We start from the raw sequence: 17,156 nt of genomic DNA on the forward strand, positions 1-17,156 counted from the left end.
AGTGTCTAAACGCTGTAAGTCACAGTAAAATATGAACGAAAATTTTTTTTTGTTTTTTTTTTAAATCCAGATTAAGCAGACACATATGCACTGAGCTTGTATTACATGGCCGCTACATGCCGCACGCCTTACAGGTTGGATACTGTTGTTGTTTTATTCCACTATTGAAAAAACCCATTTGAATGAAAAACTGAAAAATATTTTTTTCCCCCTAAAAACTGAAAAATAATTATTTTCCCCTTACATTGGTGCTTTTTGAAGAGCAGATTAGAAAAGCAGTGTCTAAACAATGTATGTCAAAGTAAAATATGGAAGGAAAAAAGTTTTTTTCTTTTTTAAATCCAGATTAACCACTTGACGTCTGCTCACATTGCTGCTACTGCAGCAATGTGGCTCGTTATCGTCCAGCGACGTAGACCTACGTCGCTGGACTCCTCCCCCTGTAGGCGGCGCTCCCGCTGTTTTCAGTCACAGCGGGAGTCGGGCCAGGGGAGGAGCGGCGGGGAATCGAGTGTGGAGATCCGCCCGCTTGTGTAAACAGAGCGGGCGGTTCTCCTAAGTGACAGGCAGGGACAGATAGTATGGTTCAGCATAGCTGAACATCCGATCTGTCCCTGACTCACTCAGTCACCTCCCCCCACACACGTTAGTAAGCACCAGGCATACATTAACCCCTCCCTCTCCTATAAAATTAACCCCTTCCCTGCCAGTGTCATTTTTACAGTAACAGTGCATATATATAGCACTGATTACTGCAGTAATGTCACTGGTACCCCCAAAAGTGTCAAAAATGTCAGTCAAGGGTCCGATCTGTCCGCCGCAATGTTGCAGTCCCGCAAAAAAAATCGCAGATCGCCGCCATTACTCGTTAAAAAAAAAAACACCAAAAATGACAGAAATCTTTCCCTTAGTTAGTAAACGCAATAACTTTTGCACAAACCAATCAAAATACGCTTATTGTGATTTTTTTTTACCAAACATAGGTAGCAGAAAACAAATTGGCCAAAAATTTTTTGGGGGGGAATTTCATATAAAAAAATGTTAAAAATATTGTTATTTTTTCAAAATAAACGCTCTTTGTTTTGTTTATAGCGCAAGTAAAAATCGCACAGGTGACCAAATACCACCAAAAGAAAGCTCTGTTTGTGGGAAAAAAAGGACGTAAATTTAGTTTGGGTACGGCGTCGCATGACCGCGCAATTGTCAGTTAAAGTCGCATAGCGCCGAATCGCAAAAAGTGGCCTGGACGTAAGACAGCAAAATCCTCCGGTGGTAAAGTGGTTAAGCAGACACATATGCACTGAGCTTGCATTACATGCCTACTACACGCCGCACGCCGCCCACCTAACAGACTGATAAAAGTAATTAATTTCCTATTTCTCCCTCAGCAGCAGCAGCAGCAGGAACCTGTTCCTAGTATAGTTAGAGCACAGTGATGCGCGGCGCTATGTGACTCCAGCTTATATAGAGTCTGGGTCACATGCTGCACTGGCCAATCACAGCCATGCCATTAGTAGGCATGGCTGTGATGGCTTCTAAGGGCACACTTGTTAAACACTTGCTAATTGGCTGCCTTGCAGCTGTTGAAACCGCGCCATTAAAACCGCGCCAAAACATGAAATAACATTACCGAACAACGGACTGTATCCCGAACATACAGTGAAATGTTTGGGTCCGTGTCTGGGTACCGAATACCCAAAAGTCCGGTACGATCCCAAACAATACAGTCCGTGTTCGCTCAACCCTAAAAGGGAAAGCTGCCCAGGGCCCAATCATTGTTTGGGGGTCCAAAGCAGCTGCCATATGAGCTCATGTTGCTGCTGGAGTTCCGCCGGAGTTCCGCCACTTGTTGGTTGTACTACTGTTAGTTGTAAATACAGAAGCACTGCTTCTGTATTTACAAGGGACAGCACTCCTCTGTTGGCGGCCGTGCAGATCCCTCTCTGCTCTACACATCTCTATATGAGAGCCGAGGAGGGAGGGGGAGGGGGGCAGTGAATGTACACAGGCAGACGCTCCTTGTAAAGCCAGAAGTCTGCATGGACGTCTTGTAAGTTTAGCTGCTCTTCTGTAGCTGAACTCTGTGAGGTTTTCTAGATGTTGGGAGAGAATTTGGGGCGGGAGAAAAGCTCTACACTGGGGGGAGGGAGAGCTCTGAACTTGAATCTGGGAGAAGAGCTTTGTACTTAGGGGGATGGAGAAATTGGATGTACACAGCACTCAACCCTGCACTGCATACAAAGCTCACCCTTCAAACCTCCATTCCTTACATAAGGCACCCTTCAACCCTGCATTTCATACGTAGCGCACCCCTCCACCCTACATTCCATACGTAGCATACCCCTCAACCCTTCATTCCTTACATAACGCACCCCTCAAGCTTACATGCCATACATAGCGCACCCCTCAACCCTGCATTCCTTACATAGCGCACCCCCCCAACCATGCATTCCTTACAGAATGCACCCCTCAACCCGGCATTCCTTACAGAATGCACCCTCAACCCTACATTCTATACGTAGCACACCTCTCAATCCTGAATTACATACTTAGCACACCCCCTCAACCCTGCATTACATGCATAGCACACCCCTCAACTGTACATTCTATACATAGTGCACCGCTCAAGCCTGCATTCCATATGTAGCGAACCCCTCCACCCTACATTTAATACATACCGCACCCTTCAACCCTGCATTCTTTACATAACGCACCCCTTAACCCTGCATTCCATATCTAGTGCACCCCTAAACCCTACATTCCATACATAGTGGACCCCTCAACCCTCCATTCCTTACATAATGCACCCCACAACCCTACATTTCATGCAATGTGCACCCCTCTACCATGCATTCCTTACATAATGGACCACTCAACCCTGCATTCCATACATAGCGCGCCCCTCCACCCGACATTCCATACATAGTGGACCCCTCAACCCTGCATTCTTTACATAGTGCACCCCTCAACCCTGCACTCTTTACATAGTGCACCCCTCAATCCTGTGCCATGTACATAGTGCACCCCTCAACCCTGCACGCCTGACATAGCGCAACCTTCAACCCTGCACTCTGTACGTAGCTCACCCCTCAACCCTGCACTCTTTATGTAGTGCACCCTTGAACCCTGAAGTATGCACGTAGCTCACCCCTCAACCCTGCACTCTTTATGTAGTGCACCCCTCCACCCTGCACTCTGCACGTAGCTCACCCCTCAACTATGCACTCTGTATGTAGCTCACCCCTCAACCCTGCATTTTGAACATAGCTCACTCCTCAACCCTGCACTCTGTACATAGCCCACTCTTCAACCCTGTACTCTATGTAGTGCACTCCAGAACCCTGCAGCCTGTATATAGTGCATTCCTGAAATCCAATGCCTCACAAATGCCTGTTTGTGCAGTCTAGCCACACTCACAATTTGATGCAGAGCTAATGATGTGCAGTAACCTATAGCAACCAATTAGTGAACAGTAATGATCAGCTGTAATTTCTAGCAACCAATCAGTGAGCAATAATGATGTACAGTAACCTCTAGCAACCAATCAGTTAGCAGTAATTATGTGCAGTAACCTCTAGAATCCTATCAGAGAGTGATAAGGATGTGCAGTAACCTCGAGCAACCAATCAGCAAGCAGAAAGAATGTCCTTTAACTTCTAGCAACCAGTCAGTGAGCAGCAATTATATGCTGCAACCTCTCGCCAGGGCTTTTTTTCTCAGAGAATAGTTGCAGGAACTCCCTCTTTTAGAGGTAACTCTTTTCTCTGCCCCCTACCCACCTCCAAGCACCGTTACTGAGTTCCATCCCTTACCCACCTCCCAATACGGCCCTTTAAGACAATACAGAACCAAGTATCATTTTGTGGTGTTAAGTAATGTGTATGGAATTTGGGAATGATAACAAGAAAAGCAGTAAAATAAATCCCCTGCAGCCAGCAACAATAGATCCCTCTAACAACAATGGACCACCCGCAACAATATTTCCCCCTCAACAACAATAGACTCCCAGCAGCAACAACAACATATCGCCCTACAGCCATCATCAATAGGCCCCTTCCTCAACAGTAGATCCTCCCAGCAACAACTGACCCCCCAGCAACATAAGACCCACCACCAGCAACAATAGATCCCACAGCAGCAACAATAGACCTCAGTAACAACAGAACCCCCTGCAAAAATATATCCCTTCCAGTTAGTATAGATCCCCCAGCTGTTATTATCAATAGACCCTGCAGCACACCCCAGCACCCTTTGCCATTACATACAGTCAGTCCTGGAGGTGCCGGAACTGCATTCCCCGCGCGTTCCCGCTGAAAAAAAGCCCTGCCTCTCGCAATCGCTGCCTGACCTGCTGCAGTAAACTGATTTTGAGTCTAGCTGCTACCTAATGTATGTCTCAGAAAATGTTTGCCCAGGGTCCAATCAATATTAAAGAAGGCCCTGCCCTGAGATGTTACTGTCCTTATAACAAAGGACTAAACTTCCATACTAGGTTCTACCCTAATAAATAAATAAACCACTTTATAATTAGAGCAATGCCATTAGTCTTACCTCAGAATTGCCCGTACTAATATACTGTAAGTGGGAAAGAAAGAAAAGGCTTGCACAAGGTGACACCAGTGAAAGGATCGGATGCTAGTATCTCTAGAAATTCCCCACAGCACAAGAAAAAGTTGTCCTTTAAATGTCCAGTTGTGAGAACTATTGTCACTGGAAAGGTTAGATGTTATGTGCAAAAAAACTCATATGGATCCTCAATAGTGTGTAGGCATTTTTGCTGATAAAGGGGGTATTCCCATTCATCTAGTTTAGTAGCAGCCTGGGCATTCTATTAACATTGAGTAGAGCTTCAGACCTAGGTCGGGTCGTTTAAACATCTTACATAGACATCATATGAGATGCTAGAGGGGTGTGACTGTAAGTTAACATTTTAAATGCTCAACCACCCATATTGGCATTGTGTGTCTAATAAAGCATGTCACGGATCAGGTGGTTACTGAGGGAATACATGGATGAGGAAGCCGCATGGTCCATGAGGTATCGCTGCCTGTTACTTGTGTTTGGAAGTCAACCAGCATGGCCAATTATAACTAGAACCCCAAGCTTCCCCCAATGCAAACAATGGTAGCAGCTATAAAAAAAAAAAAAAAACATGCTAATTGTAAATTTTGAGGGTTGTAGCATCTCAAGACCATGTGCAACAACCAGTTAACTTAAACATAAAAGTCTTTATTTTTCCTTTAGTCAAACACAAAAGAGCTTCCAGCAACAAAATAAACTGCAGAGAATGCAACACAAAAAGTCTGCTTATCTTCAGCACAAATTAAAGTTATTAAATAAGCAAAAGTCAAATAAGGGTTTTTACACCAGGGTTAGCAGTGCCCAGCTTCAGACGCCAGGTCTCCTCCCAACTGGTACTCCACCCACCAACAATGGGAGTTTCCTGCCTTGTGTGCTGCTTCCTGGAGGCTGCTGAACCCCATAGGGACCAGGGTCCCTGTAGTCAGGAATGGAGACCCTTTTCCCACCTGAATGTCTTTCAGGACCTCCAAAATTCTGGTTCCCAAGTAAGCCACTATTAACGCCAAGAGGACTGTGCCAGAATCCCTCACCCTAAACGGGTGAGACCCCTGATTACACAAACATTTTCCCCTTAAAGGGAACACAAACCAAATATCGGTGCCTCATAGCACCCATCCAGGACCCACCCTTGGCGTCCTGTACAAAATATTTTATCTGCCAACATCGAGAAATTACAGGCTTGTAAGAAACCTTACTCCTGTCACCTCTGGTACATTCGGCTTCCACGTAGACTGGTCAACAGGATTTGCAGATCACATACACTGCAGTTACAGGTTAGTTAAACAAGGCGATATTGCTTCTATAGTTAGTACAAACACTCACAAACAGTATCTTACCACCAGCCCCAAAAAAAGGAGACGCACCCAAAATCTAGCTGGCTGGATACACGCAGGCAAAGCAAATGTTGCATCCAATCTGATGTACTCTGATGGGTGTGTGTGGTAGTCTGACTGATTTCCTCATTCCTCTTATGGTTGCGTGGAAGCTTAGGGCATCTCAGAGGAATGGGGAAATCGCTTAAGCTTTTATGTGACCTAGATCAGTGTTTCTCAACCTTTTTTTCAGTCAAGGCAGCCTTTAAAATTATAGACAATCTCGAAGAACAGCATTCTAAAATGTAAAAAACAATTCTAACAGCTTTACACAATGCAGCAACATCCATACATAGGTCACCCAACATTAGAGGTGATTTATTTTCCAAAGCAAATCCATTTTTACACACTGGTACTGGCTAGTATTTCAATGTTTCTCTTCTCCCTCAAATTCTCTACATCAGCTGGCTAATGTCAGCTCAGTGCTGAGGGAGAGGGACACAGGATGGTCAAACAAGGATGCTGTGGAGGCAACAGGAATCCTCCTTATAAACTTAAGACGTCATTTGTTATTAGGATTAGGGACGATCGAACGGTTCGGCTCGACCATCGGTTCGACCCGAATATTGGCTGTTCGAAATTCGGCCGAATTACGAACTTTTTGCGGTAAAAGTTTGGAATTCGGCAACCAGAACCGCCCAAAATGCAATGGGAGAGGAATTGGGCTTTAAAAGCCTGTGATTGGACCAGAAACATCAGTAAAAGCCAATTGAGGGGACAGGAGTATGCTAGGAATGTGATTGGAGTGACTTCGGGGTCCAGAGGCCAATCAGTAGTGAATACGACCCCCAGTATATAACATAGCCCCGCCAAACCTCTAGCACTGTAATACAGGGGCTGTGGAAGAGAGTGGAAGCATATGTGTTACTCCTGCTGTATGGAGCTGTTCTTTTAGTGTGAGGAAAGGGATATGCAGTGTAGTTAGGGTACTATATACCACTATAGTTAGATTCAATAATCTAGTTTCTGTAGGGATACCTTTAAGTGTCAGGGTGACCATAGTGTAGTTTAGCTGACTCTGCCTGAGACTGCCATACCAGGGTGACCGAACTCTTCCATGTCAGGGTGACCGTAGTGTAGTTTAGCTGACTCTGCCTGCCATACTAGGGTGACCGAACTCTGCCATGTCAGGGTGACCCCACTATGCAGATTTTGGGTTAGGGGTATACATATATATATATATATCAAAAAGTAAAACACACCAAACACACTGATACATTTCAAAATAAAATAAATTCACATTAGTATGCCCTTATGCCCCCCAGTGCCCTTTCCTGCATTTTTACTGCACTTTTTATGTACAGTATATATATATATATATATATATATATATATATATATACACATATATTTATATATATATATATATATATATATATATATATATATACATACACATATATACGTATATATATATATACCCCTATACAGAAGTTCAGATGTCATGCCTGCCTCCAAACGCCCAAAAAACGCCTGAAAAATGCCTGAAACAAAAACGCCCAGGTGTGAAAGGAAGGTAACACCATCCATGCGCTACTAAAATTCTAAGAAAAATAATCTGTTTTTTTTTTTTTCTGGTTCTGGACATGCTTCGCAGCTACACTTTTTAGACCCCCCACCATCCCTCCCACCGACACTAAATCCAAAGAAATCTCTTTTTTTTTTTTTTTTCAATAATTTTTTCAATAATTGGCTCTCTATCAAAAACAACAATTTTTAAGAACTTTTTTTTGCCTGATTCATAGTCAGCAGATTATTAGCATGCATAAAAAAGGGATGTATTCCAGAGATAAAAATATAATCCTTCCACTTTATAAAACTCTGGTCCGACCGCATCTGGAGTATTCTGTCCAGTTCTGGTCGCCAGTCCTCAGGAGGGATGTGTTGGAGCTGGAGAGAGTCCAGAGAAGGGCAACTAAACTAATTAGGGGATTGGAGGACCTTAACTATGAAGAGCATCTGCAATCGCTCAATTTATTCTCCCTGGAGAAGAGACGTCTAAGGGGGTACATGATAGCAATTTATAAATATCTTAATGGGGATCTCAGCTTAGAAAAAAAGCTGTTCATTCGAAGGGATTGCATGAGGACTCGAGGACATACAATGCGATTAGAGGGGAAGCGTTTTAACCTCAGGCAACGAGGGGGGTTCTTTACTGTTAGGCTACAAGATTGTGGAATTCTCTACCACAAGAGGTGGTTTCTGCGGGAAGTATGGTGGCTTTCAAAAGACTCTTAGACTTACATCTCAAGGATCAGAACATTCAGGGCTATGTGAGATGATTACAGCCACACACACCTACACAGGTTGAACTGGATGGACTATTGTCTTTATTCAACCTCACCTACTATGTAACTATGTAATAGTCCCTGGGGCATGACCCAGAACCCTATGCACTTTTTAGGGGCATTTATTAGGTTTTAGGGCCTGGTCCCATTGTTTTCTGGAATCCGAACCAAACTTTCGGGAAATTTGGGTGTTCTGGCCGAACCAAACTTTTCAAAAGTTTGATCATCCTTAATTAGGATGCCAGTGTCTAAAAAGTCGTAGTGGTGCAAGAAAAAAGCCCAGGGCTTTGTGTAACTAAAAGGCAGGCTTGAACCATCTGCTGGCTTGTATACAATGTTTTATAAATTTTTAGGCATTTTGCCAGGGCACCCCTGAAGAAACCTCAAGGCACCACAGGGGGCCTGGGCACCCTGGTTAAAAATGGCTGAGCTAGAATCACACACTGTCTGACAATGAGATCTGTCAATGCCTACAATAACTTCCACACACTGTTAATAATCTGCATGCAATCAGATTGACCATCTTGTTTTGTGTCAGCCAACTGCTGCAATGCAGAGAACACAGAAGCACATCCACACCAGTTGCGGACCTACCAGGGTCGCAACAGCCACACTTGTGACTTGGCCTTGGTGCTCCGCCACTGTCGGGGGGCCCCAGCGGGGTTGCTAGTCACAGCATTGACAGGTACCCCTCCTCCATGGGAGAGGAAACAGCTGATCTGATCCTTCCCCCCCCCCCGCCCCTCCCCTTTCCTGCTGTGTGCACCAAAGAAAGTGTGAGCTCATTAGATTGACACTTCATGAAGTGCAAGAGGAGAGAGGTGGGGGAGAAGGATCAGATTGGCTGTCTCCTCACACATCCATACAAGGTAGGAGGGAGGGAGGAAGGGGACCTGTCAATGCCGGCTCTGAGCTATATGAGAGAAATGTTCTCAGCTCAGAGCCCTGCTCAGGAGGCAGGCGGCATTGATGAGCACTGATAGGTAGGGCTGATAGGAGGCACTAATGGGCACTGATAACTGATAGGCTGCACTGACAGGTGGTACTGACGGGCATTGATGAGCACTGATAGGTGGCATTGATGAGCACTGATAAGTGGCACTAATTGGCATTGAGCACTGATAGGTAGCACTGATAGGTGGCACTGATGGACACTTATAGGCAGCATTGAGGTGGAACTAATGGGCACTGATAGGCGGCACTGAGGGGCATTGACGAGCACTGAAAGGCGGCATTGATGAGCACTGAAAAGCAGCACTGATGGGCATCTGGCTCTTAACACATGGTTAAAAAAAAAAAAAGCCCCATTGAACTCCATGCGTCTGGCACCCCTGCATGTAGATTAGGGGCCGCCACTTGTTATGCCTCTGATCCACACACTGCAGTTCAACACAAATTAACAACAATATACAACTGAGCTGATGGTACTGATGGTACAACACAACAATCAAACAACAGTCCTTTTTAACATGGAGGAACCCGTTAAATAACTTTCCAGCCTCAGGGAACCTCTGCAAATAACTATCGTATCTACAGCTCATGGTACATTAATGGAATGATCACTGGGCTGACTGTACCTTACATTTGTGGTAAGTGGAAAGAATCTCCCCTTATAGTTAGTTAAAAGATCATTGGTTTTACTAGTTACTTATCCGACAAGGAGAAATTGTGTTTTTTCAAGGAACCTCTAGCAGTCTCTAAAGGAATCTCAGGGTTCCACAGAGCCCTGGTTGAGAATGGCTGCTAAAGAGCAATAAAAAAAATTGTTTATTCATTTTACATCTAATATCCCTGTGTGCGCAGTGCACAGACAGATCCAAAATCAGAAGTCAACCTGTTCCTGCTGGTCGTACATATATACTGCATGCGGCCTCTCGACGGGTGGGCTTTTTAGAGGCTGCATATACTGTATGTGGCCCAAATGTAAAAAGTTACCAGCAGGAACCAGAAAGCTCCCAATGCCTATTTGTGATCTGGAGCTTTCCGATCAAGTGTCCGCTGTGACTGCTAATCACAGCAGTCACATGACTGGAATGCCCACCTCCACATTTAGAACTCCTAAAGGGCTGAAAGGCAGTCAATGGGAAGGAGATAAAAAAGTGAGACCTAAAAAAACAAAGGGATAACCTTATGGAAAAAAAAATGTCTTGCTTTTTGGGTTGGATAGAAGTGATATCCGATCTCCTCTGTCACACATTAGTGATCAAAATGAGTTGCCACCCACTCAGTCTATTCATTCGGGTGGAAGGGTCTGTCTGCTACATATTACTTTATTAGTACAGCTAAGATTTTGGTAATAATTTTCGAGGCCTCATAACTCATAACTTATCCAAGCATGCATGCTGTCTGGCCAGGAAAGCCTCCCCGAATCACACCAGGCTACATGCCCTCAACACAAGGGGGGTATCATCTTGATGAGGACAAGGGCCTGGTGGTTGTGAGGGTCTATGGACAGGATGCTATTCCGAATCTGGAAGCACCCTTTTAAAATAAGGGGGCCCCCTGATACAGTCCCCTTCCTCTACATGTACATAGTATCCCTACTCATTAACCACTTAAGCCCCGGAAGATTTTACCCCCTTCCTGACCAGGGGGGTATTTTGCGATTCGGGACTGCGTGACTTTAACGGACAATTGCGCGGTCGTGCGACGCTGTACCTAAACTAATTTGACGTCCTTTTTTTCCCACAAACAGAGCTTTCTTTTGGTGGTATTTGATCACCTGTGCGATTTTTTGATCATGCGCTATAAACAAAAAAACAGCGTAAATTTTGCAAAAATAACAATATTTTTCACATTTTTTTTATATGAAATTCCCCCAAAAAAATTTAAAAATCTAAATGTTTTAACATTTTAGGCCAATTTGTTTTATGCTACATATTTTTGGTAAAAAAAATTGCAAAAAGCGTATTTTGATTGGTTTGCGCAAAAGTTATTGCGTTTACTAACTAAGGGAAAGATTTTTGTCATTTTTGTTGTTTTTTTTTTAAGGTGTAATGGCGGCGATCTGCGATTTTTTTTTTTGCGGGACTGCGACATTGCGGTGGACAGATCGGACCCTTGACTGACATTTTTTACACTTTTGGGGTTACCAGTGACATTACTACAGTAATCAGTGCTATACATATGCACTGTTACTGTAAAATGACACTGGTAGTGAAGGGGTTAACTTTTTTTGAGAGGGAGGGGTGGTGTGTGTCCCTAGAGGCGTGATTCTTACTGTGATTGGCTGTGGCTTGAGGTGTAGGAACAGTGATCAATGGTCCTACATAGTAGAACCGTATGATCACTGCTCTTACACAGGGGAGAATGACAGGCGGCTTGTTTACATCAGCCGCCTGCCTTTCTCACGCAGTCACAGACGATCGCGAGTGCCCGGCGGACATCGGGTCCGCCGGGCACACGCACGGGGGGGTCCGTGACCGAGCAGGAGCGTGCCTCCGGCGGCGCGTGCTCGCTCCCCAGAGCCTCACAGGCTAATAACGTACCAATACGTAACTTTGCCTGTGAGGGGCTGACTGCCGCAGTATATGTACTTGCGGCGGTCGGCAAGTGGTTAAAAAAATGTGAATAGTAAAAAAAGTAAAATTGGTGCTGCTGCGCCACAAAAAAAGTAAATTCCGACGCAGAAGTAATAGCACCTGCGATGCAGAAGGGGAGACAGCAATTATGCCCTAAATATTATTAGTCCTGATGTGCCATGAAAAAAAATAAAACAATAAAAACACACTGCTGACGCAGAAGGAATAGCACCTACAACACAAAAGGGGGGACAGCAGTTATGCCCTAAATAAAATTGGTACTGCTGCGCCACAAAAAAATAAAAACCCACTACTGATGCAGAAGTAATAGCACCTGTGACACAGAAGGGGGAGTTATAATATTGCAACAATAGAACCTAATGCTGCAAAAAAAAAAAATATATCAATGAAAAAAAAAATGGGATCAGTGGGGTGACACGGACGTGTTGTGTACACCAACATGTCAGTGGGCCCACTACACTGTAAGAATCACAGCACAGCACTACACTGACTGCACTACACTGTGTTGCACAAGAATCAGCACAGTACTACACTAAACTGGCTGCAGTATACTGTGTTACACAAGATGAGTCAGCAGAGCACTGCACTACAATGACTGCAGTACACTGTGTTACACAAGATGAATCAGCACAGCACTACACTACACTGACTGAAGTACACTGTGTTACACAAGATGAATCACCACAGCACTACACTACAATCACTGCAGTACACTGTGTTACACAAGATGAATCAGCACAGCACTACACTACACTGACTGCAGTACGCTGTGTTACACAAGATGAATCAGCACAGCACTACACTACACTGACTGCACTACACTGTGTTACACAGAATGAATCAGCCCTACACTACACTGCACTGACTGCATTAAACATCAAAGCACAATCCACTAACTACCTGCCTAATCTCCACTCCTAACACACTACACATGCCGTGTAAGCAGCCTTATATAGTGTGGGGCGTGGACTTAGCCCCAAGCCATGATTGGCTAAAGGCAGCCTGCCTTTGGCCAGCCATGGCTCTGACAGGACATTGTATTATGATTGGTTGAATCACAAGCACCTTATTGCACTGCAATCGCTCAGTGCATTATGGGGCGCTCATCAGCGGGTGAACTTCCCACCGAGTGCCCCATTTGTTCGTGTGTTCGGTGTGTTATATAGTTACATAGTTACAGCTTGAAAAAAAGACATGTCCATACAGTTCAATCAATATAAAAAGCAAATAGAAAACCTATACACACAGCTGATCCAGAGGAAGTAAAAATAAAACACCAATAAAACATGGCTTGATTTGCTCCAGCAGGGGAAAAATTCCTTCCTGATTCTCCAGGAAGCAATCAGATTTTCCCCGGGTCAGCTAACCCTGGTGTCATTACCTATAAATAATATTGTCCAGTTATATTATGTACATTTAGGAATGCATCCAGATCTTTTTTAACCACTTAAGCCCCGGAAGATTTTACCCCCTTCCTGACCAGGGCCTATTTTGCGATTCGGCACTGCGTGACTTTAACGGACAATTGCGCGGTCGTGCGACGCTGTACCCAAACTAATTTGACGTCCTTTTTTTCCCACAAACAGAGCTTTCTTTTGGTGGTATTTGATCACCTGTGTGAATTTTTGATCATGCGCTATAAACAAAAAAAGAGAGACAATTTTGCAAAAATAACAATATTTTTCCAATTTTTTACATGAAATTCCCCCCCCCAAAAAATGTAAAAATCAAAATGTTTTAACATTGTAGGCCAATTTGTTTTCTGCTACATATGTTTGGTAAAAAAAAATCACAAAAAGCGTATTTTGATTGGTTTGCGCACAAGTTATTGCGTTTACTAACTAAGGGAATGATTTTTGTCATTTTTATTGTTTTTTTTTTAACGAGTAATGGCGGCGATCTGCGATTTTTTTTGTGCTGGACTGCGACATTGCGACGGACAGATCGGACCCTTTACTGACATTTTTGACACTTTTGGGGTTACCAGTGACATTACTACAGTAATCAGTGCTATACATATGCACTGTTACTGTAAAAATGACACTGGCAGGGAAGGGGTTAACTTTATTTGAGAGGGAGGGGTTAAGTGTGTCCCTAGAGGCGTGATTCTTACTGTGATTGGATGTGGCTGTGTGTGTAACAGCACAGATCAACGGTCCTACATAGCAGGACCGTATGATCTGTGCTGTTACACAGGGGAGACTGACAGGCGGCTTTGTTTACACTAGCCATCTGCCTTTCTCCCGCTGTAACCGATGATCGCGAGTGACCGGCGGACATCAGGTCCGCCGGGCACACGCGCTGAGGGGTCTGTGACCGAGCGGGAGCGCTCCTCCGGCGGCGCGCGCTCGCTCCCTAGACCCTCACAGGCTAGCAATGTAGACCTACGTCGCTTTGCCTGTGAGGGGCTGACCGTCGACGTAAATCGTCATTAGGCAGTCGGCAAGTGGTTAAAACAATCTACTGAGCTGTCCAGAACCACCTCTGGAGGGAGTCTATTCCACATTTTCACAGCTCATACTGTGAAAGAGCCTTTCAATGTTTGGAGATTAAATCTATTTTTCTCCAGACGTAAACAGGGCCCCCTTGTCCTCTGTAATGACCAGAAAGCAGAGATGTATAGTAACCAAGTAGAACTACTTCACTACTGTACTCAAGTACCCGAAAGGCGGTATCTGTACTTTCCTGGAGTATAATTTTTTTCTCCTACTTCCACTTTTACTTCATTACATTTTTCGATGATTTCAATACCTCTACTCCGATATTTTTTTTTTTTGTGCTGCATAGTTACTCGTTACTATTATAAAAATTACCACTGCCAGAACAGTAGATGGCAGGTCCCATGAAGCTCAAAACATGTGTATTATCAGCGCATACGGAAATAAATTCTACTGTATGTATAAATAAAAGCTGCATTTGAAATAATAAAAAAACAATATGATGTTCAAACTTTTGACTTCTTTCTTTAATAACTACATAACACAGTACTTCTACTTTTACTTTCAGTACTTGAGTAGCAATTTTTTTTTCAAAACTACTGGTACTTTTACTTTTAGTACTTGAGTAGCAAAATTAAAAAAAAAAAACTACTTGCAATACTTAAGTACAAAAAATGTTGAATACTTTAGTACTTCTACTCAAGTCACTTTTTGATCGAGCACTTCCTCTTCTACTCAAGTCACTTTTTGATCGAGCACTTCCACTTCTACTCAAGTCACTTTTTGATCGAGCACTTGTACTTTTACTCAAGTCACTTTTTGATCGAGCACTTGTACTTTTACTCAAGTATGGGTTTCGAGTACTTTATACAACTCTGCCTGAAAGTGAATAACACTACCCCACATTCACTATATGAATCACTTACATATCTATACATGTTGATCATATCCCCCTTAATCTCCTCTTCTCAAGAAAGAATAAATTCCGTTTTCAGAGTAATCTTTCCTCATAGCTGAGCTCCTCCATCCCTCTTATCATTTTGGCTACACTTTCTCCAGTTCCCCAATATACTTTTTAAGAACTGGTGCCCAAACTGAACTGCATTTTCCAGATGAGGTCTCACTAATGATTTGTACGGGTGCGTAATGATGTCTTTCTCTCTGGAGTCTATACCTCTCTCAATACAAAAAAAGGATTTTGCTTGCTTTAGAAACCGCAGCTGTCAAGAAAGGCTTGCCCATAGCGCAAATTACTGTAAGTTTCCCTGTGCAGCTGTTCAGCTGTGCATGGATGTGGGGATAGGCGCACACCTGTTACCAATGCTGGAGCCAAAAGGGCTATCTAAACAGGCTGCAGTATTGGCTCATTGCTATTTGGTCTACAGCTTCTGTGCGATTGTTCCTGATTCCTGTATTTGACCTCTCATCCAGACCTACCTTGCTCCTGACCTTGGTTTGTCTGCTTCCTGCTCTGACCTCGGCTCATCTCTGGATTCTGCTTCTGCCTCCTGTTTTTGCCTGATTTACCTCCCATTGTTGACTTGGCTTGTGACCCGACTATCCTGCTGCCTGCCGTCTATGCCTGATGTGCCCAACTGTTACGGACCAGGCTTGTCTGACCCTACATCTAGCTCATCCAGCCTGCTACAGCTCTTTAGTCCAGTGAGTTCACGCCTGCTTCCTGATTTTTCCTGCATACCCACAGTTTGCCGCTAGCTTAGGTCCATGCCAGCTCATCTGCCAGCAGTTGTTGTCAAGTGCCATCAAAATCCCAGCCAGTCTGTATTTTTTTCGGTGCAAAATATACATATGCAAAAGTTTAAACCTGTTCTAGATTTTATTTAATAGAGTCACACCCAGTGAAGAAGAGGTTAGATTTTAAGAAGCTTATTGGAGAACTTAGTTCACAGGTAAAACGCAAAAATATTTCAGGGGAATTGCCTCCCCCCAGGGCTCTGTAAGTTGATGTGGTTGGCACAAGTCGAGAACTGGCGCTCAGCTGCAGGTGAGAGCCTTTTTGGTTCTGGCATATCATGGACCAGTCAAACTGAGACTCCATGATCTGACAGCAACAAAAAGTTTCCTACCTCCAGTTCTAGACCTGTACCAGCCACATCAACTTACACAGCTCTGATGAAGTGCATTGGCTTTTTATGTTAGCTAACTTCTCTGAAAAATATCTTAAAATCCAACCTCATTTGTTTCGTACTTGTACATCAGTTGCGCCTCTAAACCTGTTCTAGATAATCCCCTGGAGCATCTCTCAGTCGCTTTCAGGGAAGCAGCAGCAATAGATCTAAACTAGTCTCACCAATACCATTCCCACGTCAGCTACCGAACTCTCAGAGGGACAAATTAGCCCTATTTTCCTTCAGTTGATACCCAATTATAAACGGGTCCAGTGCTGTCATACACAAATTGTATTCTTAAAGACAAATTGTATTCTTAAAGAAAAAGAAGAGTTTTTAAAATTATTTTTTAGCCCTGACGGTAAAAAAAAACTAGGGGTGTTGGTCTCCCCAATATAAGGGCATATAATTTAGCCTGCTTGCTCTGTAGGCTTAGACTGGGTTAACAAAGGCTTCCTGTTACTCTAACTGGTCTATTGAGCCCAAGATGGTATACCCATACTTTTTATGGCTTTATTACACTGAAGATGCAAATCTCTACGTTCAAACCTGCAACACATCCGTTTACTGCGGGACACTAATATTGCCTGGAGGGAAGTTTGTAAAAAGTTACTTCTCTCTCCTTTTTTTTTTCAAATTCTTTATTTAGGATAACAACAGTAACATCCACAAGATGTACAAAATAGTAAAGCATTACATTGTTGTAGCATGCATCTGGAATACAATAAACAAGTGAGAAAAACAGGATAAAATCATTAACGTACATAACCAAAGGATCAATTGAACAATGGAAAATCCAGCAGCT

General features: G+C 43.7%; 1 protein-coding gene and 1 long non-coding RNA gene across 2 annotated transcripts in view; both read right to left on the reverse strand.

Annotated features, from left to right (window-relative positions):
* Positions 1–17,156, reverse strand: part of LOC309563035 — a 268,455-nt gene that overhangs the window by 206,288 nt on the left and 45,011 nt on the right. The window lies entirely within an intron of this gene.
* LOC309563352 (membrane-spanning 4-domains subfamily A member 5-like) overlaps positions 17,045–17,156 on the reverse strand; it is a gene marked incomplete at its 3' end in the record, with an annotated part of 58,864 nt that continues 58,752 nt past the window's right edge. The window contains exon 9 of the mRNA XM_082267746.1: positions 17,045–17,065. Within this exon, the coding sequence (XP_082123872.1) occupies positions 17,045–17,065 (21 nt within the window). The remainder of the gene's footprint in view (positions 17,066–17,156) is intronic.

This window comes from Pelophylax lessonae, assembly GCF_965119305.1.
Source record: "Pelophylax lessonae genome assembly, chromosome: 9".
Lineage (NCBI taxonomy): Eukaryota > Metazoa > Chordata > Amphibia > Anura > Ranidae > Pelophylax > Pelophylax lessonae.